We start from the raw sequence: 23,378 nt of genomic DNA on the forward strand, positions 1-23,378 counted from the left end.
CTTGATAAATTTTTCAGTTTCTTTTGAGTTGATAACTGGATAGACTCCTATAGTTTTTCCTTTTTTTTTTTTTTTAAATCACTAAGGTAGAGTTTTTAACAAACAGTTGTTTCCTAATTTTCCAGCATTTTAAACCGTATCATAGTAGTGGTAAATGACGAAAATTATTTTCTTATTATCTAGGGTATATTTGTTCAGCTAGTCCAGGCTAATTCTCCAGCCTCATTGGTTGGTCTGAGATTTGGGGACCAAGTACTCCAGATCAATGGTGAAAACTGTGCAGGGTGGAGCTCAGATAAAGCGCACAAGGTGCTCAAACAGGCTTTTGGAGAGAAGATTACCATGACCATTCGTGACAGGTAAGCTGTTACTAAACAGCTCAAATGAAAATCAATACTAGTTTTCCATTTTTTTGGGCTTTCAGAGTCTGTGAATGTATTATTTTGTTGCAGAAAATGATAAAATGTTATTGATGAGCCTTACAGTCTTGCAGCTGTGTGGTGCAGACTGTTTGTTTGTTTGTTTTTAAAGCATTCTGATATGATACCTTATTTCAGAATTTATAGGACAAATCTCTCTAGAAAATAGAAAATGTATGTTGGAGAAGTAACTGAGTAGCACGGTGTCTCTGAGCTCACTTTCCGACTTAGTGCTTAGATACATCTGGCCTAGTTTTATCAGGACTCTCAAATTGCAGACATACTATCACAGTGGTCCCTCATTGTGAGGGTCACAGCCCATGCAGACTTCCAAGTAGTGTGGGAGTTCTGAAAACCGTTATCAAGACTTTTGGGTAGTTATGAAGCAGTAGTTTCCAAGAACATGGAATATTCTGTTTAGCAGCTCATTCACTTAGACCTTAAACATTTAGCACATGAAACAGGGGCCTCCATTTATTTTCTTGTCTACTCCTTACTCAATTAAGGGTAGACCTATATCACATTGCTATAGTAAGCTTTTGAGTTTTTGTTCCTTCTCAGTGAAACTTCTGTTTTATCTTTGTGTTTCCAGTTGCTCATTCAGTTTAGGTATTTAGTAAATGTTTCAGATGAATGTCCTTTTTACTATAAGCAGAGTTTCAAAGAGTAAGTTGTACTAACAGGAAGAAATGCCTCTTCTGAATTTAATATTGTAAACACAAGTTTATCATAAAACCCTTATGATAACATGATAACAGAGTTTATAGAGAATCAAGCAAACGTAACTGGTGTAACAACTTTAGAGGGACAGCTGGATGCCTTTTAATAATAGCTGCATGCCTTCCTTTCCAAAGGGGCTTGAGGAACTTAACGTCTTACTGCTGCTCTAGTTTTTCTTTTCAAATATAGCAGTGTATAAAATTTTCAAAGTCAAGTTGTGAGAAATATTTTAGAGGTTTTAAACAAAAGAAATAGTTCCTAAATATGATTTGGCTGTAGAAAATACCAAAAGTTAATAAAAAATAAAAATTATTTTTACCACTGTGATTTAGTTAAAAAGCTTATCTTTTTCTTAATGCTGTAAAGTCTGATTAATTATAAAGGAAAAACATTGATAAAACCATATAAAGCAGTTGTCTTTGATACTTAAAGAAGGAAATGTTGATTAGTAAATCAGTCAAACCATAATGAATAAACTTAAAAAAAACTTTTACACAAAGATGTTCTGTGAATGTATAACATCAGAGCTGTAAGTTGCTCTTATTAGAAACAGTGTTTATTATAAAAGTATCCAATATGGCAACATTTATGGTATATGAAATCCATTAAAATGTTTACCTTAGAATTAAGTTTTTAATATAACCCATTATGTTTGTAGGCCCTTTGAACGGACGATTACCATGCATAAGGATAGCACTGGACATGTTGGTTTTATCTTTAAAAATGGAAAAATAACATCCATAGTGAAAGATAGCTCTGCAGCCAGAAATGGTCTTCTCACAGAACATAACATCTGTGAAATCAATGGACAGAATGTCATTGGATTGAAGGTAAGGAATAGACTTTGTGCCATGTTCTGCTGCAGTTTTAGAAAATGTCTGTCTTTTGACTGTATTTAGGTGGTGCTGTTTTCAGTGACTTAGGTGGGAGATGGGGAATGTGGGGCCTGGGTTCTTGCTCTAGCCAGTCACGGGAATTATTTGGGCTGTTATCTAGAACTACAGTTCCTATAACAAGGGGGGTGGAATCAATGATTTCAGAAGTACCTCACACTAGAATTCTGTGGAAATATGGGCAACAAAGATTTTTATGACATTCTAAATGAATAGTTGCCCAACATTTCTCAATCCAGGAATACAAGGAAATGAATAATAGTTTTGGTTCATATTAATACTTTATTTTTATAGTTTTTCTCCTCCACAAATTCCTAAATAAGTCTGTCTTAAGGTCAAAAAGTTTTAAGCATGACCTCCTCATTTCGTAGACTTTGATTTAGAATACACAGTTAACTAAGAGGAGATGGTAGTATTGTATATGGGGAAAATTATTTAATATTCAGAAAGGAAAAGGGTTTTTTTTGACTAAAATATCCAACTCAGTTTACTTAAGCAAACTGGTTACTAGCTGTAAAATAGTGTACAATTAAACTTGGTAAGAAATACTAGAAAAAAATTAGAAATACCAAGCAGGATTTTAGAGATCTTAACAGAACATAACAGGACATATATTTTGTATTTCTTTACCAAGACTGGCATAATTTTGTATTTATTAAATAAAGCCTCTGTGGAATTGATTTTTAATATGTGTTTTTATCAGGACTCTCAAATTGCAGACATACTATCAACATCTGGGACTGTAGTTACTATTACAATCATGCCTGCTTTTATCTTTGAACATATTATTAAGCGGTAAGTAAACAATTCCTCAACTTAATGCATATGGTCGTGTGACTTAATGTAAGCACTATAGTTTAATTCTCAGCCCTTTGGGTCTTTTACCTAAGGAATGAATACTGGTGTTTATCTAGAAATTTGAAGTAAGTTATTTAAGTCAGCGGAGTTGGTAAGGATGAGCTCTTACAACTTCCCAAGTATGGAATAAAATCCACATATACTTTCCTCAGTTTTGATATTGCCTGGTAGAAGAAAAGAATGCAAGGAAAAGTGGCATGCTTTTAGCTTTCAATTTGCAGTACAATTGACTGCAGTTGTACTGCCTACCACTCCTCTGCTCAGTATAAATATAGTTGTAGTGGTTCGTAATGGAGAATTCTTGCTGGTGGAATGCTAGGAGTAAGTTTCCCTTCTCTCCAGAATCTCAGGAAGCAGATAGACATGTGTGGTGTGTTGGTGCTATCTGTGCTCAGGAACTGAGGATTAGAAAGCCAAGTGATCAGAAATGAAAAGAGGCAACAAGGTTACTTCTCTACAGCTTTTCGTATCCTAGCATCTACCATAGCTGTTTTTGTCAAGCCAGCTTGGAATCCTTCTTTCAGAACCTCTATCGTGCATGTGAAAATGAGATTTAAAAGATTCATAAACATAACCATTGTAATGAAATTTTTATGTTGGCTTCTGGATAGAATGCACCTCCCTACGCTTCGAGGGGGTAAAAAGGAGTTATTGTCATGACTAATTGTTCTAAGGTTCTCTTTTCTTAAATCACTGATGGATCCCTCTACCCCAACTCATCACAGCCTTGTCATTTTCTGTTTTTTAAAAATCACCAGGTTAGGCCGGGCGCGGTGGCTCAAGCCTGTAATCCCAGCACTTTGGGAGGCCGAGACGGGCGGATCACGAGGTCAGGAGATCGAGACCATCCTGGCTAACACAGTGAAACCCCGTCTCTACTAAAAAATACAAAAAACTAGCCGAGCAAGGTGGTGGGCACCTGTAGTCCCAGCTACTCGGGAGGCTGAGGCAGGAGAATGGCGTGAACCCAGGAGGCGGAGCTTGCAGTGAGCTGAGATCCGGCCACTGCACTCCAGCCTGGGCAAGAGAGCCAGACTCCGCCTCAAAAAAAAAAAAAAAAAAAAAAAAAAATCACCAGGTTTAATGTACAAGAATTCATTTGTATCCTAACTTCTCTAGCCAAATACAGATAGCCTTTCCCACTGAGGGTCTGTCAACAACTAGATTACCAGAGATGCTTCTGGACTCATTTAAAAGATCTTTCCCTTCTCTCCATTCACATTTGATGCTAACAGGTGCTAAATTGGAATTGGGAATTTTCTTGGATTAACATAGCATTTTCGGGGCGGGGGGGAACAGAATCTCAGTATATAATAAAAGCACCTCTCTTGTAGGATGGCACCAAGCATCATGAAAAGCCTAATGGACCACACCATTCCTGAGGTTTAAAATTCACAGCACCATGGAAATGTAGCTGAACGTCTCCAGTTTCCTTCTTTGGCAACTTCTGTATTATGCACATGAAGCTTTCCCGGAGCCAGCAAGCATATGCTGCATGAGGACCTTTCTATCTTACATTATGGCTGGGAATCTTACTATTTTCATCTGATACCTTGTTCAGATTTCAAAATAGTTGTAGCCTTATCCTGGTTTTACAGATGTGAAACTTTCAAGAGATTTACTGACTTTCCTAGAATAGTTTCTCTACTGGAAACCTGATGCTTTTATAAGCCATTGTGATTAGGATGACTGATACAGGCTTAGCTTTGTGTGAAAACCAGTCACCTTTCTCCTAGGTAATGAGTAGTGCTGTTCATATTACTTTAGTTCTATAGCATATTTGCATTTTTAACATGCTACCATAGTACATTTAGAATGATTGCCTTTGATTTTTTAAAAAAATTCTGTGTGTGTGTAAAATGCCAATTAAGAACACTGGTTTCATTCCATGTAAGCATTAAACAGTGTATGTAGGTTGCAAGAGATTGTGATGATTCTTAAATTTTAACTACCTTCATTTAATATGCTTAAACTGTCGCCTTAACTATGTTAAGCATCTAGACTAAAAGCCAAAATATAATTATTGCTGCCTTTCTAAAACCCAAAATGTAGTTCTCTATTAACCTGAAATGTACACTAGCCCAGAACAGTTTAATGGTACTTACTGAGCTATAGCATAGTTGCTTAGTTGTTTTTGAGATTTTTTAGTCAATGCATTATGGAAACTTCTTCTAAAAGTTGCCAGTACCACTTTGTGAGAAGTGAATCACTATATATTTAATGTAAAAGTTATTACACTAAACAGGATAAACTTTTGACTCCTCTTTTGTTCATTTGTGGATTAAGTGGTATAATACTTAATTTTGGCATTTGACTCTTAAGATTATGTAACCTAGCTACTTTGGGATGGTCTTAGAATATTTTTCTGGTAACTTGTTCCATTTCCTGACTCCTTGCAAACAAAATGATAGTGACATTTTATCCTGACTTTTTTCTTCTTTTTGGTTTATGTCTATTCTAATTAAATATGTATACATAAAGTTACATTTTAGTCTGTCTGTTACTGCATCATTTGCTTTCACCAAACTTATGCATGATCTAGAAGATAGGCAGGTGAAATTCACTTTCAGCTATGGGAGACATCATTTCCCAGAACAAGCTGACATTCAGGGGCCCTAAGAACAGCTCACAGTGCTGAGACTGAGTGTCAGGAAAATTGCTTCCAGCTGGGAACCCCAGATTACCAGGGCCAAGAGAGCTGGTTCACCCCTGCCATGCAGCAGGAACTCATTGAGGCTACTGACTGTCCCTAGCAATACCTGAGACCAGATAATACTTAATAACACTTGAAACTGACTTTGAAAATTCTATTAGTGTGGTCTGACTCAAGTTTTTTCTCCTATATCATACTACTTGTAAGATACAACAGTGTTTTTAAAGAGTACAGAAACAATAAGTCGCACAACTAACCATGGTTCAGAGGTTGAATATAAAAATCTGCTACTGCTATACAGCTTACCTTGTTTGAAATTTAGAAGCGAAAAAAATACTGGATTATCTACCTGAGTCTGAAGATAATTTCAAAAGTAATGGAATTACATTCATATCACTAAATATGGTTTTCTAGAAGATGATTCTAGATCTATGGTCTTAAAAACACTAGTCTTAAGTTACTTAAATAAAATGAAAACAGTTTTCTTTAGAGAAAAATATTTTTAATGTAGAAAAGATGAATAGCTATAATGAAATACAAACCGTTCCTATACACAGTAAACTTACTGTTATAAGAACTGCTAATCCTCCAGGTTCTTAGAATCTGGGTACAGCATTATAGAAAGTAACCACTCTATGAAAACATACACCCAAAACCCGATGGGTAGCAATTGTGATAGATTAGGAAGACAAAACAGATTCAGAAGTAGCAGAGAATACTGCACATTTTCTTGGAAAATTCTTAATTGTTCAGTGCTTTCTGACAAGTTTCCCTAGCCCAATTTATCTCTTAGCTGTTCTCTGCTACCCAGTCCTGTCTTCTGACAATCATCATACAGGGATGATCATCTGCCTTACAATGTAACATGTTTTCCCTAGCACTGCCACATTTTATCTGCCTTAAGAGAATGGCAACTAATGGCTTTCAACAAAGTCACCATGATTTAGAAAGTTTAAAACCACAAATTTTCCATGTGGTAAAACTTCTAATTACTAGCATTGCACATTCACCAGTCCGTTTAAAAGTTTGGTTTACAAATGCATTAAATAGAGTTCAACTTAATATTCAGGAGAGGAAAAGGCACTTAATACTGCAATTTCCAGAAAATAATTTGTCTGTCTTCCCCGCCTGTGATGATACTGCTACACTGTTCATTCATCCATATACATGTCACAGCACCTGAGAGAAACAGACATTTTGGTTAGGTAGGAAGCTGACCAGGAGGCACCCAAAGATAAACTTTACTCTGATGCTTACTCTTGCTTTGCTATTATTCATTTATTAAACAAGTGAAGTAAGTTCTATTTTTTTCTTGTCTTCTTCCTATAATAAAACCCTTGAATAAATTAAAAATAATTGCTTGGTACAAAGATCTCGTGAGGAATAATAAACCATTTAAGTGTAAATCTAAAGCCAAAACAACTGGAAATTATGGATATAGCACAGAATGCAAATAAATACCTTGGCAAAGTATAATACAGGTATAACATGAGAAAAGTTAGGAGACAGATGTGAAGGAAAAGGTAGGGAATTGGTGTAAGGTTATTGGTTTATTTCCTTTTCCACTGGAAGGGGTCAAATGACATTAAAGTTTCTAAGTAGAGAACTAAAGTCACAAATAATTTCATTTTTTTGAAACAGTCTCGCTTTTGCTCTTACCCAGGCTGGAGTACAGTGGCATGATCAAGCTCACTGCAGGCTCTATCTCCTGGGCTCAAGCTATCCTCCCGTCTTAGCCTCTTAAGTAGCTGGGACCACAGGCATGTGCTACCACACTTGTCTAATATTTCTGATTTTTAGTAGAGATGAGGTTTTGCTATGTTGCCAAGGTTGGTCTCAAACTCTTGACCTCAAGCAGTCCTCCCACCTTGGCTTCCCAAAGTGCTGGCATTACAGGCCTGAGCCACTGAGCCTGCCCCAGAATTTTTAAGGTGTACATTTAAGAAGAAATAACCATATGAAGTTGTGACACAGGGAAGAGAATGAAGGTAGGAAGTTACTGCTTACAGTGGGAAGTCAAGGGGTAACAGGAGACACTAAAAGAATTAAAAACCAAGTCCTCCAAATGATCAGAAAGCAAGAATTTGTAAGCAATCGAGTGAATCTCCAAGAAATATTACTAAATGAAAAAAAAGGCCGGAAAAGTTTAATATTATACTTCACATAAACAATTTTATACACATATACCTTCTCTTATTCACAGGACACACACTGATAAAGTACTGTAAGGAGGACTGGGAGGTAGAAGTCAGCGGTAGAAAGAAGCCTTAATTTTCATCGTAGTTCCTTTTGTATTGTTTCTGGGTTTCTTCTTTTTTTTTCGAGACGGAGTCTCGCTTTGTCGCCCAGGCTGGAGTGCAGTGGCCGGATCTCAGCTCACTGCAAGCTCCGCCTCCGGGGTTTATGCCATTCTCCTGCCTCAGCCTCCCGAGTGCTGGGACTACAGGCGCCCGCCACCTCGCCCAGCTAATTTTTTGTTATTTTTTAGTAGAGACGGGGTTTCACCGGGTTAGCCAGGATGGTCTCGATCTCCTGACCTCGTGATCCGCCCGTCTCGGCCTCCCAAAGTGCTGGGATTACAGGCTTGAGCCACCGCGCCTGGCGGTTTTCTTTTTTTTTTTTTTCCCTTTTTTTTTTACTATTCTAAAAATTTAAGATCATACTATTATCTTTTAAAAAATTATAGTTTTACAGTGGTTTTTAATTCTCCATATGAAAGTTAAAGACTTCCTTTTTGGAGTCTGATGCCTGTTAACATAAATCTAAATCCTGAGTAACCTACGAGATGCACCTGGCCAATCAAGAGGCTCCAGGGACATGTTTATAGCACGGAAAACCATGGGTGTTTTTTGCCCAAGAAGTGTGTTCCCTGATGGAAAAGGCAGGCTTGAGTTCATTATCTTGAGAAAAAAGATCAAGACAACCGCAGTAGCTGCTTACCTGTGTGGCCCTGTATTCTCTCACTGATTTTTGCTCCAAGAAGGTCCCAAACAAGCAGTTCACCAGACTGACTTCCAGATAAAACGGAATTTCCATCCCAGACAAAACACCTGCAAGAATGATTCAGAAATAGTCCTTTCTTCATCATGAAAGAAGGACTATATTAAACTGGCCATTGTAAGCCCAAATGAAGTGATCATGAACGTGTCTGTAAATGTCTTCGCCCCCGGTAACTCACAAACTATACCTCTGGGGCTCATCTGATGTCATGGAGGAGATGAGCATTCCTGTCTGCACATCAATGACATTAAGACAGCCATCTGCTCCTGTGCTGAGGACGTGGCGGCTATCTGCAACACAAGGTGAGACTCAGACATGAGTGACAGCTTCAGAATGTGGTTTAGATTATTCTGGATATTATTTCTGAGTCCAGTGGCCTAATCTCCACATTCATTTTCTTCAAAACCCTTGTATTTAAGCAATGACTATCCTCTCCTTGAAATGGTTCCAGCTCTTTCCAAGACGCAGGGATGAGATGACCCTTTATCTCAATGAGTTCATTGTTATCTTATAAATTAATTTCTCTAATGAGTTGAGGAATTAAAAATATCCAATTCTGCTTTTCTACCTGATGCAGATGCCACAAGTATACTGTACCCTGGCATAAAGCAGTGTTAGCTATTGGCAAAACCTCTTTTACCAGCAGATAGTGTTTTTCTTTGTAAATTTTAATTGTTTATTTCAAAAGTAACAATATTGTTTATGTCAACATTCCAATTTACCTAGTATTATCTGTTTTAAAAAGGATAATATCTACCTGGGCTAAAAGCAGTGTCACATACAATCCCTGAATGGCATGGAATCTGGTGCATTAAGGTGGCCGTTGTGAGGTCCCAAATATTCACAGTGCCTTCTTTGGTGCCGGAAACTAACAGTGTGCTTGCAGGATTTAAACTGATTGTATCTACCTAAGGAAGAAAACACATTGATACATATTCCATTTAGATTTGTGGTCATTAGCTATGTTTCTCTAGTCTGATTCAAATATGTAGTCATCATGATATAAATTAAACTCTATTGTGCAGTGTGCTGATGTTGCTAATGCAGATATATTTCAGCATCATCCTACTGATTAATAACATTTAAAAAATGAAATTAAATTCTTTATAAGCTAGTGAATACAAGAAAAAATGAAAATGAAGTATTGCTAGAGTAAATGTAATGCTGTTTTAAAATAGCTTAAAACTGACAGTCTCAGAAAGATAACTCTATGAATAATAAATTATAGTGAGGCACCAAACTGCCTGAAGCACAGCCAGTCCATGATTATTTGAGGGTTTCGTGGGAGTGGGGGAATCTCTCGAGGCTATGCTTGCGTATCATCATGAATTGCATACTAAATATTTCTCAAACTCAGCTAATCTGAAGACCATGGAAATTAGGCATCAGTTCACAACTTAGAGAAAAGGCAGTACTGTCAATTACAGCGTAAGATGCAGCAGTGTGACCCGGAGAAAACAGAGCAAGTGAGAACTGAGTGCCTGTTGGCAGAGTGCCAACAGGCTGCATGCACTTGACCACCGCAGACAGCTGGTCACTGTCCCCCACTGTTGGATGGGTGTCTCCTGGACAGATGGTCCCCTTCCACCGTCTGGATCAGAAAACATGAAGGATCATAGGCCCTATCTTGTTGCCCTAAAGAGTTTGAGGGTACCCAAATATTCAACGTCCTGCTCAGAAACTATTATTTTAGAATTCTAGTTGGATGGTAGCTAATTCTCAGGGAAATGTGCAAAGAAGTAAATTGGAGGAAAAAACAAAACCAAGTAGACTTGGAAACCTAAAAAGTCAACACCAAACTGAGATTTAGCCTATAATCTTCCATTAACCAAATAAAGCAAAACAACATCAACAAAACCAAAAACCTTCTTCCAGCCCAACCCCTAGACTTTTAAGGTCAGTTTTCTGCAGTTTGTTGCTGGTACTCACACTGACATCATGTTCCAGCTCAGCCAGCAAGTCAAAGTGGTGTCTTTTGGTGCCTGGCATCTCCGCAGGAACACCAGACCACACCTAGGATGGAACATATTGCAGAAGGTATTTTCAAACATCTAACATAAAGTCATTTCTAGTGCATTCAAGAAAATCTCCTCTGCTCAATTTCCATTTAACAGACTTGCCAATAAAGTTAAGCTGCACAGTGCTCCAGCTCCTCCTCCCTATGCCTGCACTTTTCCCCACCAGCACGTGCTTGCTTACCGTCCCTTGTTTGTGCCTGTGTGTTTCTATCACCTGCACTAGCTGCTGTAATCATGTGACTTCAGTATGTGAACTAAGGAAATATGAGTGTAGAAGTGTTACAGTGTTTTGAGAACACTATTAATGTTTCAAGAAGACCAAAAAGGATGTTACCCCCAAAATAACTAAAAATAGAGACAGGCAAATAAACTTATCTACAAGAATGGAAGAAAAATTTCTGAAAAACTCCTGGAGGAATTCTAACAATTTTAGGTTCTTGCTTTCTTTTACACCAACACAAAATAGAAACTGAAAATAATGAAAGCTGGCGTGGTTTATGTAAGATTCCAAAGAAAAAACCGAACACAGTCCTGCATCGAAAGAATGGTGAATGAATGTGAACTCAGATATTTTAAGTTTAAATAAAATGTGTCTTTTAATGATTCCCCACTTTAACTTGACATTGTCTAATTAACTATAATCCGTTCTGATCATGGCAGATGAAAGGGGCTGCTACTATACATTTCTTCTAACTCCGCTATTGAATGAATGCTAGACCATTCACCCCACAATGGAATATACAGTACAGAAATAATGATAAACTTCCTATTAAGAAGTGGCTATAATTCCCACCACTGCACTCTAGCCCCAGCCTCAGTAACAGCAAGACACTGTCTCTAAAAAAAAAATAAAGAAGTGTTTTTTTAAATAAAAAATAAAAAGAATGTACATATCACAAAGTATGTGCTATGTAAGGATATTGACTGTTACTGCCTATGTTTGAAATATATATATTATTATATAAAGAAAAATATATATGTAATATTTAACAGATATTGTATTTTAAATATAAATAATATATGTAAGTAAATACATAAATATAGTTTATATATACTTTTTAAACACAGGCAATAACATTCAATATCCTTACATATCACATGCTTTGTGAAAAAGAGTGAAGCGACTGAACACATTAACAACAGGTAGTTGAGTGGCTTATATCTGAATGTACAAACATTTTAAGCTACAAATTATATATATGCCATATAGCACACCAAGTTAAACAATTTTTTCAAATTATATATTAACCTTCACTGTAGAGTCCCACGATGCAGAATATAGCCTGTTGTCATGCCAACAGATCTTACTAACAGCATCATCATGTCCCATTAATGTGTCCTGGCGTCTTCCAAATGCTATGGAATAAAAATAGCTAAAAGATAATGAGAAGTATTAAAACAGTAGTCTGGCTTAATTTTAAGGCTCTTAAACACATATTAAGGAAACATTACGTTCTTTAACTCTATACTTACTAAGGCTCACTAGAATTACAAATTGCTTGTTCTCAAATTACTAAATCAAAATATTCAAAATTTGAATTTAAAATTAGAAATTTCCATGTCTGGCTCATTTGTGTTTTGACCTCAATTTAAAACTTAGAGAAAAACAGACTCCAATTGTAGAAGTTATTCAATTCAAGTAATCATATTCCAATCCAACCATACTGTCCTCATCTCTAATATTTGTTCCCTTTAGAAAACAGTGCTGTATCCAGGCAGGGAAAGCTTCTGGCTTTTCACACCTCATGTCCACAGAGGCAGCTATTCTGCACGTGGAATCACAGAGCGGGGTGCACAGATACATACACATTATTATCCCATGAAGAAGTTATGACAGTGGCATCTCCTGGTAAAAGTAAACAAGACGATAAAGCCTGAAATACAAATGATTTGACATTAACAATCTGTAACAACTAGTAAGTCTCAAACACAGTAAAGCTATCTTATAAGTTCTCCCAAAAATTAATGCTGAAATTCTCTTTATGGTGGCTCTCCTCCTATTTACACAGATTTTCTCAACTGGCTAATTCCAGCTGTGGGGTTTTTTCCCAAACGCAGGAAGGAATGTCCACATGTGTCAAGGGTATTTATGACCTAGGCTGATGACTCTGCAGGGTCCTGCCCCGGGCTGGAAGAAGCCCACTCACGCTCTGGAGTAAATCTCCAGTGGGGGGCGGGCTGGGGAAGATTCTCAAGAAAGAAAATACCCCCTCTGGACTACAGACTTGTGTGGGTAAGAAAACCTTCCAAAATTCTTTAGAGAATTTCCAGAACTTTTGCATGATTTACATTAAAAATAAAATGTGTTCTTTCAGAAGAATTGGTTTTGTCATATTAGATATTCTACCAACTCAGAGATGCATAAATTAAGTAGCACATAACATTTAGTCTGATAGCTAAAAAAAGGAAAGGTTTATTAAGTAGAATTCTACTGGGTAGCTCTCCAAGTATTTTAAGCTAAAAATGAAACCACAACAGTATGAGAAAATGGCGACCTGAAAAAAATTTTAAATTGAAATTAGAAGTAATCTAAGGTATTTGGTAGATTTACCACACAGGAATAAACTCAACTGTTTTGGGAGAAATAAAGTATCATTGTATGTGTGTGGATAAAACAAACTACTACACGGATTTCTATCATAATACTAGTAAGATGAACTCACCATATTTGAAAATGATATGCTTCTTTGCAGCATTTTCGATTCTTTAGAAAACATCTTCAAAGTGGAATCTAATTTAATAATGAGAAGTGGACAGATAAGAAAGATTTCCTAACCATTACAGATGCCAAAGAACAGCTGCTCTTCTTGTTCCTGGTGGCCAACAGTACACTTTATACTCCAAAGTATAATCTTACGGAAAACTGAACGTAAACAGAGCTAGATGATCTAAGGTCTTATCCAACATTAAGATTCTATGACCAGTAACCCCATGACAAAAACATCAATTTAAAATTCCAGAGCTGGGCAAGGTGGCTCACACCTGTAATCCCAGCATTTTGGGAGGCTGAGGTGAGAGGATCACTTGAGGCCAGGAGTTCGAGACCAACCTGGCCAAAATGGCGAAACCCCACCTCTACTAAAAAAACAAAAATTAGCCAGGCATGGTGGCACATGCCTGTAGTCCCAGCTACTTGGGAGGCTGAGGCAGGAGGATCGCTTGAACTCAGGAGGCAGAGGTTGCGGTGAGCCGAGATCGTGTCACTGCACTCCAACCTGGGTGACAGAGTGAGACTCTGTCTCAAAAAAAAAAATAAAAAAAAAAAAATAAAATTCCAGCACAGACATGGTAGGTATACTGTTGACATTTCGGCATGATTCCAGGCAGAAATGTCATAGCTGGTACATGCAGAAAGTTACAGGAAGGAAAATAGCAATTTTAATAGTAACATTGAAATAGTAATTTTAATACTAAATAAGACAAAAAGATCTTGGCAATATGTTTTCTTAAAAAAAATTGCCCAATTACAGTGTGATACCTTGCACTGAACATTAGTTATAGAAGGGAACCACTGACTTTCTAAATAATAACAAAGTAGAAATTAAAAATCCAAGCACTTAATTTTCTTGTTTTTGAGACAGAGTATCAATCTGTTGCCCAGGCTGGAGTGCATTGGTGTGATCTTGGCTCACTGCAACTTCTGTCTCCTAGATTCAAGCAATTCTTGTGCCTCAGCCTCCCGAGTAGCTGGGATTTTTGGAGTGCTCACCATGCCTGGTTAATTTGTGTATTTTTAGTAGAGACTGGGTTTCACAATGTTGGCCAGGTTGGTCTCGAACTCCTGGCTTCAAGTGATCCGCCCCCCTCAGCCTCCCAAAATGCTGGGATTACAGGTATGAGCAACTGCACCCGGCCTCAAAACAACCTCTTAAACCAAGACTCACAAATTACAAGACCCTACTGCGCTTCGAACATCCTATATTTGAGATATGTAACAATCTATTTTCTAACTTACACAGCATGATGTCAGAATGATCTTTAAATAATTTCTTCTGCACAGAATAACTTACTAATTCAACCCAATTTTTGCAACCCCAACACACAGAATTCCTGACAATTTATAAACATGAGCCTCAATAAGACACTCTTCAGCATTAATTTGAAACTGAAAATGGAAGAATGAACACAGTATCACTTGAACTTTTCCCTGAGCAGTGTAATTAGATCTGATAGTCTTCCCAACCTTGCTTTTGATTAGGCAATTCTGAGCATTCACCACAAAATCTATTTAAGATGATTAATTTGGGGCATCCTACGTTATATAAAGATGTTTTTCTCTCCTTGATGTCTAGTGGTTAGGATTTGGTGCTCTCACTGCAGCAGCCTGGGTTCATTTCTTGGTCAGGGAACCAAAAAAATGGAAAAAGAAAATAATAAAAGAAAGAAAAGATGTTTTTCTTGAAATCAAAGTCCCCTGTACTAGAGGTGAGATCATGTTAAAGACTGCAGTAAAAGCTAAGCTCATAAGTGGCAGCTTGTGTGCATGCCCACATACCTAAACATACTGTATACTAGAAGAAGATATGTAACTTTGTGGTGACCATCAGGATACATATAAATTAGTAATATGAATTATGAAAATCTAAATATGATAAGAAACAAACAGAAAAAAACAAAAGCTTTTGACTTTACTTTCAAACTCTTGGCCGGGCGCCTGTAATCCCAGCACGTTGGGAGGCCAAGGCAGGCAGATTACCTGAGGTCAGGAGTTCAAGACCAACCTGGCCAACATGGTAAAACCCCATCTCTACAAATATACAAAAATTAGCCAGGCACGATGGTGGGTGCCTGTGATCCCAGCTACTCGGGAGGCTGAGGGGGGAGAATCGCTTGAACCCAGGAGGTGGAGGTTGCAGTGAGCCAAGATCGCGCCATTGCCCTCCAGCCTGGGCGACGGCGTGAGACTCTGTCTCAAAAAACAAAAACAAAAACAAAAACCTCTCTCTCCTTTATTGGGAAAATCCACAGAGAAGTGACATAATGCTTAATAAGCCTCAGAGGTTTGAAGCCACAACGCTCATAAAATTCATGGTTCACAAAGTCATACAAGTATACTGAGCTGAAGGATTTAACAAACCATCCCAGACAAATCCTGCTAAGAACTCAGGTTTTGCTTAAAGATAAAGCATTTTGTCTGAGGCTATAATGTTGGCAAACTCCACAAGTAGAAATCCTGGCAAAACACAGAGTGCTTCCTTCTATCTGAGAAGTGCCTCGGTGACCCTGGCATGGCCCAGTTTGGGAACTGCACGGGAACTTCCGTTTGGTCTACCGTGTAGAATCACTTCTGTGCTTTGTGGAAAATTTTTTTTATATACAATCCAAGACAGTATTTGAAAAAGAACAGAATGAAATGCTACAGATAATAAACCACGATAACAGAATCTGAGAGTAGTAATTCTTTTTTTTTTTTTTTTTTTTGAGACGGAGTCTCGCTCTGTCACCCAGGCTGGAGTGCAGTGGCCAGATCTCAGCTCACTGCAAGCTCCGCCTCCCGGGTTTACGCCATTCTCCTGCCTCAGCCTCCCGAGTAGCTGGGACTGCAGGCGCCCGCCACCTCGCCCGGCTAGTTTTTTGTATTTTTTAGTAGAGACAGGGTTTCACGGGGTAGCCAGGATGGTCTCGATCTCCTGACCTCGTGATCCGCCCGTCTCGGCCTCCCAAAGTGCTGGGATTACAGGCTTGAGCCACCGCGCCCGGCCGAGAGTAGTAATTCTGATTTTCCTGGAAGTGTTTAGTTGGATAGCACCTTGTCTTAATGAATGAAAAATATAATTTCCTATGATAAAGACTAAAGAACGAGTAGCCTTATTTTTAAAAGTTACAAACTTTGTCAGAACGAGTTGTTTTCTCACGGAAGCAGGAATAAAGATACGACCCTTTCACCTCTGCATCTTCCAGAGTGCCAACACAGTGCTCTCAACATGATACGGTCAAGACATACTTTAATAAATAATATATAACGCAGACTACCAGGGAGAGAACAATGGTGTATATAGTAAGGGATGCTTTCTGCTATATAGCTATAATAAGTCATATCAATGACACACTGCAAGGGTTTTTATAATTTTGATAATGTATAAGCGTATTAAATAATATATTAATGTGATTTTGAGCTAAATCAAATATTCTGAAGAAATATACACTGAATGACAGAACTGAAAACCATAGCAGCAAATCTGCATCTCCGCGTGCTGACAGGCACACGCCGATTTCTGATACAGCACTTGTGACTCACAGCCAACCCCAACAAGTGGACAGGGTACCCTCTTATGGCAGGCGGGAAGGACCTGACCCAGCAAGGGTGTGGAAAGAAGGCTGTTTCTGTCCTTTACCCTCAACTCTGGGAAACCTCATCAGCAACAGAAAGATGTTTCATTATTATTTTTGGCAAATTACGATGAAACTCTATGCAATGTACCACAAAGGAACTGCTCTAAGTTTACGTGGAGGCAGCACATGCAAGTACAGTCCTTGACCGCGAGCTACATAATAAAGAACTCAGACATTCTAGGATTCTGGTGAAGTCGCCTTTCAGGGAGAAACACTGACCTTGGGATGTTGTGAACACTGAAGATCCATTGCGAGAGACTGTGATTCCAGTAACTGCTCTGCTCAAAAACAAAGTTTCACAAATTACTACTCATCATGTGTTAGGACACCCGCTTTGTTTCACATCCTTGAGTTACTTTTACCAAGTTTCCTTAATGTTTTTCTTCACAGTATGCCTGCCGGATCTGTCCCAGCATAAGCCTGCCATTACCAAATCACCGCTTGGCAACTTCTCATGTTCTGGCAACACCTGTGGCTAGAAAACATCCCTACTCTTTGCTTCCCTGTGTTCCATATGCAATGCTTCACATATTCCTGACAATTTCTGGCAATTGGAAAACTCTTCTCCTTCTATTCCCCCTCGTTTGACCATCACCAAAGGGACAAATTCTTCTTCATAGTCACTTCATTTGCTCATTACTGAAGCTCATTTACTCAGTGACTATTCAATGATAAGAAAATTGGTTCCAGCCTGTCCTCTTAAAGGATCATTCAGTCTTCACTATCTTGGATTACAAGGTCCCTTCCTATGTGCCATTTAGAGAAGTTGAGAAAAGACAGCCATTGTCATCATGAATCAGCCAAAACTCCTTGTTTCTCTTCGGGAGGCTGGATTGTGACATGAAGCCATCCATCTAATGCAGAGCAGCATGCCCAGCTCCACCCATGTCCAATATACCGGAGGGGCTGTCTACGGTCATGCAGCAAGGTGGGGCCTAGTCTCTGGACCTGGGTTTCCTCTCTGTAGCAGGATGAACAGGCTAGGTCAGTGGTTCTCAAGCCTTTCTACCAGAGAACATGAAGGTCTTAATGACAGAGGGCAGAGAACACACATGTCATCTCTGGGTCCAACAGCAAGCCCAATTTCTTAGAAGTATAATTATTGTTATAATTATTGTTTTTAAAATTCATGTGAACTTTGCAATGTTCTCTCTCTGAGAGAGCTAATTATTTTTAAAAGGAAGCTTTTCGCCTACATTATGTGTAAATTCAACATTTTTGGGGGTATATATCACACTTCTCCCATCACAGATGCAAGGAGCTGTGTACCCCACTTTGAGAGGCACAAAACTGGCTGCTCTCTGCAGACCACATCTTGTACTGTGAAGTGACAGACTGCAGAAATGACAGCAGGGTAGCCACCACAAATCATTTCGTGCCAAACTTTCCTACTACATCCACCTCAGGTGGAGATCGCTATAGACATTTGGGGGAGATTTTTCAAAATCAAGACAACATTGAAAGGGAATGTTCCCTCTGACTCAGCTTAAAACAGTTTAAGCCCACGCCAAGACCCTAACTTTCGCCAGGACCATCAGCTGCTGAGAAGAAGCAGAGATATTCTTACTCTTTGTGGATTTTATAGTGCTCGTGTAACTGCAGTTTGGTGATGTTATTCCAGGCCAGCGTTTTGCTTTCTTCGGTCAGGTCTTCAAAAGACTCTTCACCTGGAGAGACTACATTACATTTTCGCTAAGTCAACTAAGTTACCAACAGACAACAGCATCAGATTCACAACATTTTCTATTAAAATCAAACAACCAAGAAACGAAACACCCTGTCCCAATATGACTGCTTTGAAATGTACCTGTTAGATGGTTCCATGTTAGTCAAGGAAAAAAACTGTATAAAGAATGATAAAAAGTATCCTTGAATAACACTAGAGTCTTTTTATACTTTTATCAATGTTTGCAAAGCTTTCACTTGGCCTCTAACTTATGAATTTGGGGAAATACAAGACTGAGTCATCATTTCTTTGTCAACATTCTTTCAAAAACCTGACAGTTGCCTAAGAATGCTACAGTTTTGTTTTGGTTTGGGGTGGGGAAAGCAGAGATGAAATCAATTACTGCAAGAGCTTCTGGCAGGAGTAATCCTTTTACTTCTGCTTTAAGAAGGGCTGAAACAATTACCCTCTTAAAACTATCACATGACAGTGGTTATGGCCTGGTGACTAAGCAGAGTGCAGTTTGAAACAGCATCACAAGATAATCCTGTGATCTTTATTATTTAACCCTCTAGAGTATTCTCTCTTAAAGAAGCTACCCCTGGGTCATGTAACTCCAGGAAGCTATTTCTCCATGCTTGAGAGAATGCTCAGCTATGTATGTCTAAAATGTCTGGATGTGCTTGGAAGAGACAGGAGGATTGGAGATAAAAAGTGATTTTGCTCCCAAGGTTCCACAGTGTCAACCTGCTTCTGGAAGCCTGTAGGTTTGAAGTTGTCTTATGTAAAATCTAAAACCTGGGTAACTGGAGAAAGGTGAGCATTCTTTCCTACCTTTCCAAATATTAGATGTGAGAACTGGGTCAAGTTCAATTTAGTGCCTAGCACATGCCCATTACAGAACAGACACATTGTAAAGGTTTGTCAGTGTTAAATAAGTGAAATCCAATGAAGAAGAGACAACACTTTGAATTCAAGATCTGTATGTGGATATAGAAGAGCATAATTAGGGCCAGAGAAAGTCTTTTCTGGAAGACAGCAGGGCTGACAGTGACTGGGAAGGCAGACTGGACAGCCAGGACTGTAAGAATGAAAAGGTGAATAGTTAAGGATCAAACACCAGCTTCAAAACCACAGAAGAAAAAGAGAACCACATCAAAACATACACGGCCAAGTTTCACTCATATTCAATTGCCAGAAAATAAAAGCAACTTGATTTCCCTTACAGTCTATAGCTGAAAACAAACAACATCAGCAAAAACAGGTTATTTGTTTTCAGGAGAACTGCAATAAGGCAGGAGAACACAATCATCTCTAAGTAGCACAACAGTATATGTCTTGTCTCCTCTTCACAAACATCTTCATCACAGAAGAGCAACCAAAGGTGCTCACGTTGATTCTCTTTACAAAATTTACCTGGGGAATCTGCCATAGAAGCATTATAACTGGAGGTCTGGGACAAACTTTTAAACTTTGGGGTGATCCTTCGAGGATGTGGTGTCACAAATAGTTGTTTTGGTGTTTGCCCAAATTCCAAGATTTGCGTAAGCATGGCTACCTTCTCATCAGGATCCTGGATGCTTTGGGACAGAACACAAAGAATGTAGTGAACCACTAGGTTCGAGTTCCTTGAAAGCACGCATTTCAAATAGTACTGATCAATAGGAGGGATTAACCCTCACATAATGACAGCAACTATGTGCCAGGGTTGCCTAAACCTCATTACAGACATTCAGAGTATTTTCTGATGCTCAATAACACAACAGTGAAAGCAAGATAGAATTCATTTTAAAATTTCCATACCTCAACATTCAAATAAATATATTAATAATTTAGATAAAGACATATCTTATAACTCAAGTAGAAACTCCTTATTGACATACAAGTACCTGTTCAAGTCTACACCTCCTTCATAGGTCAGGGGATGAAATACTGAAAGAGACATACAAAACACTATTGAAAGATGTGCTATTTCAATGTAATATACACTGTTTAGAACTTAAACAATGCAACAACTTAAAACTCATGTTCAAAGAAGTTGCTATTCACTTTGCAAAACAGACTAATATCCAACTGCAGTAAATAACAACTTGAATATTATCTTCAGATGAACAAAAATCTAGCTGTCAGGTAGGGGACCTGTCATCTCAGTCAGTATTATTTTCTCCTGAGAAGAAGCATGACTTATAGAATTAATAAGACTGAATTTCCATGTAAAAAATTAGGTCTGAATTTCCAACTACAGCTCCTTGTTATGAACATGGGAGATATGGATTATATGTTAGTTCATGTATTAAAAAAAGAAAACACACACGAGAAACGTGGAAGAAGACAAGCATTGAAACTGAAGAGAAGGTACACTGCTGCTGTTTTCGTTCTGTTAAATTAAAAAACAACTCTGGCAGCTACTTAGGAGGCTGAGGCAGGAGGACTGCTTGAACCCAGGAGCCAGAGGTTGCAGTGAGCCAAGACTGTGCCACTGCACTCCAGCCTGGGTGAGAGAGCAAGACTGTCTCAAAAAAATTAAAAAAAAGAAAAAAAAGAGAAAAAGGAAACTTTGGGTCTTCCATAGGAATTGAGGCCACTGTTCTATCTTACTGTAATAGAGTTTTAATTGAAATTATTGAATGGGATGGAGAGTAAATGCTAAAATTAGAAGACTTTATAAAAAGACCTCTTGGGGACAGGATAAGGTTGGTGATATTTGGGCAAAAGTCCTCCCTCCTCATCAGTTACTCAATATCTAATCCAGGGGCTGGGTGCAGTAGCTCGCGCCTGTAATCCCAGCACTTTGGGAGGCCAAAGTGGGCGGATCATCTGAGGTCAGGAGTTCGAGACCAACCTGGCCAACATGGTGAAACCTCGTCTCGACTAAAAAAAAAGTACAAAAAAATTAGCTGGTCATGGCGGCATGTGCCTGTAATCCCAGCTACTTGGGAGGCTGAGGCAGGAGAATCGCTTGAACCAGGGAGTCAGAGGTTGCAGTGAGCCAAGATTGTGTCACTGCACTCTAGCCTGGTGACAGAGCAAGACTCCATCTCAAAAAGAAAACAAACAAAAAAAAAACATCTGATCCAGGGTCGCGGAGCCAGTGGATACTGTGCTCTAACAGAACATGCAAATAAGACTAATTGCTTTGGCCTCATTTTTTTTTTTGGTATTGTTTGCTTTCATTTTCCAATGAAAATGAATAATGCTAAATATTCACCCAATGCTAAATAAAATGTCAATGAATATTACATACCATTATGGGCCCCAACTGCACCACTCCCTTTTTGTTTGTAGCCAAATATTAGATCAATCCACTCGTGAAGGTGTTCAGACACATAATTGCTTTCCAATGCATCTTTGCTCTTCTGGAGAAAGTCCTCGGGACCTATTAGATTAGACGCAATCGAAAAATCATGGAGTCTTCATTTTTTCCCCTCCCATTTCTCTTGTCTATCTATATGTATATAAAGTTTCTAGGACAGGCAAGAGGTCCACATATCTTAATGCAGTTTTTTTTTCTATCATATGAAATGTAAGTTTTTTGGGAAAAAAGTGGCAAGAATCATTTTCACATTAAAGTCTCTCAAATACATATTAATGTTTTTACATTATAGACTCATAGAATGCTTCTGATATGGAATAGGACTCATATCTCCTCATTTAGATGGAGAATTACATTGTGATTTTTAAAAATCTAAGCAATAAAATAATTACTGAAATTTCACTACCTGGTAAAGAGTATCTATAATACAACACCTCTAAGGGGGGACTCACTGGAGGCCCAAGGGGGAAGCTCCACATCGTCAACCATCTGTCCTCCTTGTCTCTTTCCCAAATCCAACTTCAGGCTATTGACTAGAAAGCTCACATCATCACCATAGAATTCTGGAATTAACTAAAAGTTTCAGGGGGAAAAAAAAAAGAACAAACATGTTGTAAAGCAGTTAGAAACCCCAAGTCCAGTTACTCATCAGCTTTATTAACTGCTTACCTCTTTAAAATCCGTTGCACCATCCAGACAGTTTTTCCAAGTTTCTGCAATACTACATATAAAAAAAAAATTTCACCTATTTTCAACTATGCAAATAGCAATAGCAGTATTTCCTATGCCCCTGGGGGTTGTTCTACACTTTACTTGTATTAACTTCTGTTTGTCAATCACACATAGTTCTAACCATCCCTCTGAGTGTCCCACTTTAACAGAAGGGAACACTGGGGCCCACAGAGTTTTATGTAACTTCTCTAGGGTCACACAGCAGGAGTGGGCATGGAGTCCGAGTCCACACCATTAGTATACACATTGCCTCATCCAAGGGCCAAATGGAGGGGGGTGCCTACACACTGAAAGATTAGCACCACTGGTCGGGCGCAGTGGCTCACACCTGTTATCTCAGTACTTTGAGAGGCCAAGGTGGGTGGATCACGAGGTCAGGAAATCAAGACCATCCTGGCCAACATGGTGAAACCTCAACTCTACTAAAAATACAAAAATTAGCTGGGCATGGTGGCATGCGCCTGTAGTCCCAGCTACTTAGGAGACTGAAGCAGGAGAATCGCTTGAAACTGGGAGGCAGAGGTTGCAGTGAGCCAAGATCACGCCACTGCACTCCAGCCTGGGCGACAGAGCAAGACTCTGTCTCAAAAAAAAAAGAAAAAAAAAAAGATTAGCCTCACTATCTGAATGCTCATTGCAAAAGGAATTATTATTAAATATGTATAGAGTTCAAAAAAGATGAAAAGGACATACCAAAAAATTAACAACAATTATTATCTCATTGCGGTGGGATACTAAGTAAACTTATTTCCTTCTTTGTATTTTCTGATTTT

At 38.6% G+C, this 23,378-nt stretch overlaps 2 protein-coding genes across 9 annotated transcripts in view; one reads left to right on the forward strand and one right to left on the reverse strand.

Moving 5' to 3' along the window:
• Positions 1 to 5,381, forward strand: part of SDCBP (syndecan binding protein) — a 30,845-nt gene extending 25,464 nt beyond the window's left edge. For 4 of the 8 annotated variants that reach the window (XM_003902786.5, XM_009213080.4, XM_009213077.2 and 1 more), the window contains exons 6-9: positions 184 to 359; positions 1,798 to 1,969; positions 2,736 to 2,827; positions 4,225 to 5,381. In XM_003902786.5, the coding sequence (XP_003902835.2) occupies positions 184 to 359; positions 1,798 to 1,969; positions 2,736 to 2,827; positions 4,225 to 4,279 (495 nt within the window). In that variant the 3' untranslated portion in view covers positions 4,280 to 5,381. The other 4 variants (XM_021942353.2, XM_021942354.2, XM_021942352.2 and 1 more) reach the window with 2 other exon arrangements.
• Positions 5,382 to 6,023: 642 nt separating this feature from the next.
• Positions 6,024 to 23,378, reverse strand: part of NSMAF (neutral sphingomyelinase activation associated factor) — a 77,737-nt gene continuing 60,382 nt past the window's right edge. Inside the window, 15 exon segments of the mRNA XM_009213075.4 lie at positions 6,024 to 6,722; positions 8,484 to 8,593; positions 8,731 to 8,833; positions 9,301 to 9,451; positions 10,473 to 10,556; positions 11,811 to 11,934; positions 12,368 to 12,435; positions 13,225 to 13,292; positions 17,114 to 17,172; positions 18,462 to 18,570; positions 19,977 to 20,140; positions 20,450 to 20,492; positions 21,805 to 21,936; positions 22,326 to 22,446; positions 22,543 to 22,594. Of these exon segments, the coding sequence (XP_009211339.2) occupies positions 6,628 to 6,722; positions 8,484 to 8,593; positions 8,731 to 8,833; positions 9,301 to 9,451; positions 10,473 to 10,556; positions 11,811 to 11,934; positions 12,368 to 12,435; positions 13,225 to 13,292; positions 17,114 to 17,172; positions 18,462 to 18,570; positions 19,977 to 20,140; positions 20,450 to 20,492; positions 21,805 to 21,936; positions 22,326 to 22,446; positions 22,543 to 22,594 (1,483 nt within the window). The 3' untranslated portion in view covers positions 6,024 to 6,627.

The sequence above is a fragment of the Papio anubis genome, chromosome 8 (genome assembly GCF_008728515.1).
Source record: "Papio anubis isolate 15944 chromosome 8, Panubis1.0, whole genome shotgun sequence".
Taxonomy (NCBI): Eukaryota; Metazoa; Chordata; class Mammalia; order Primates; family Cercopithecidae; genus Papio; species Papio anubis.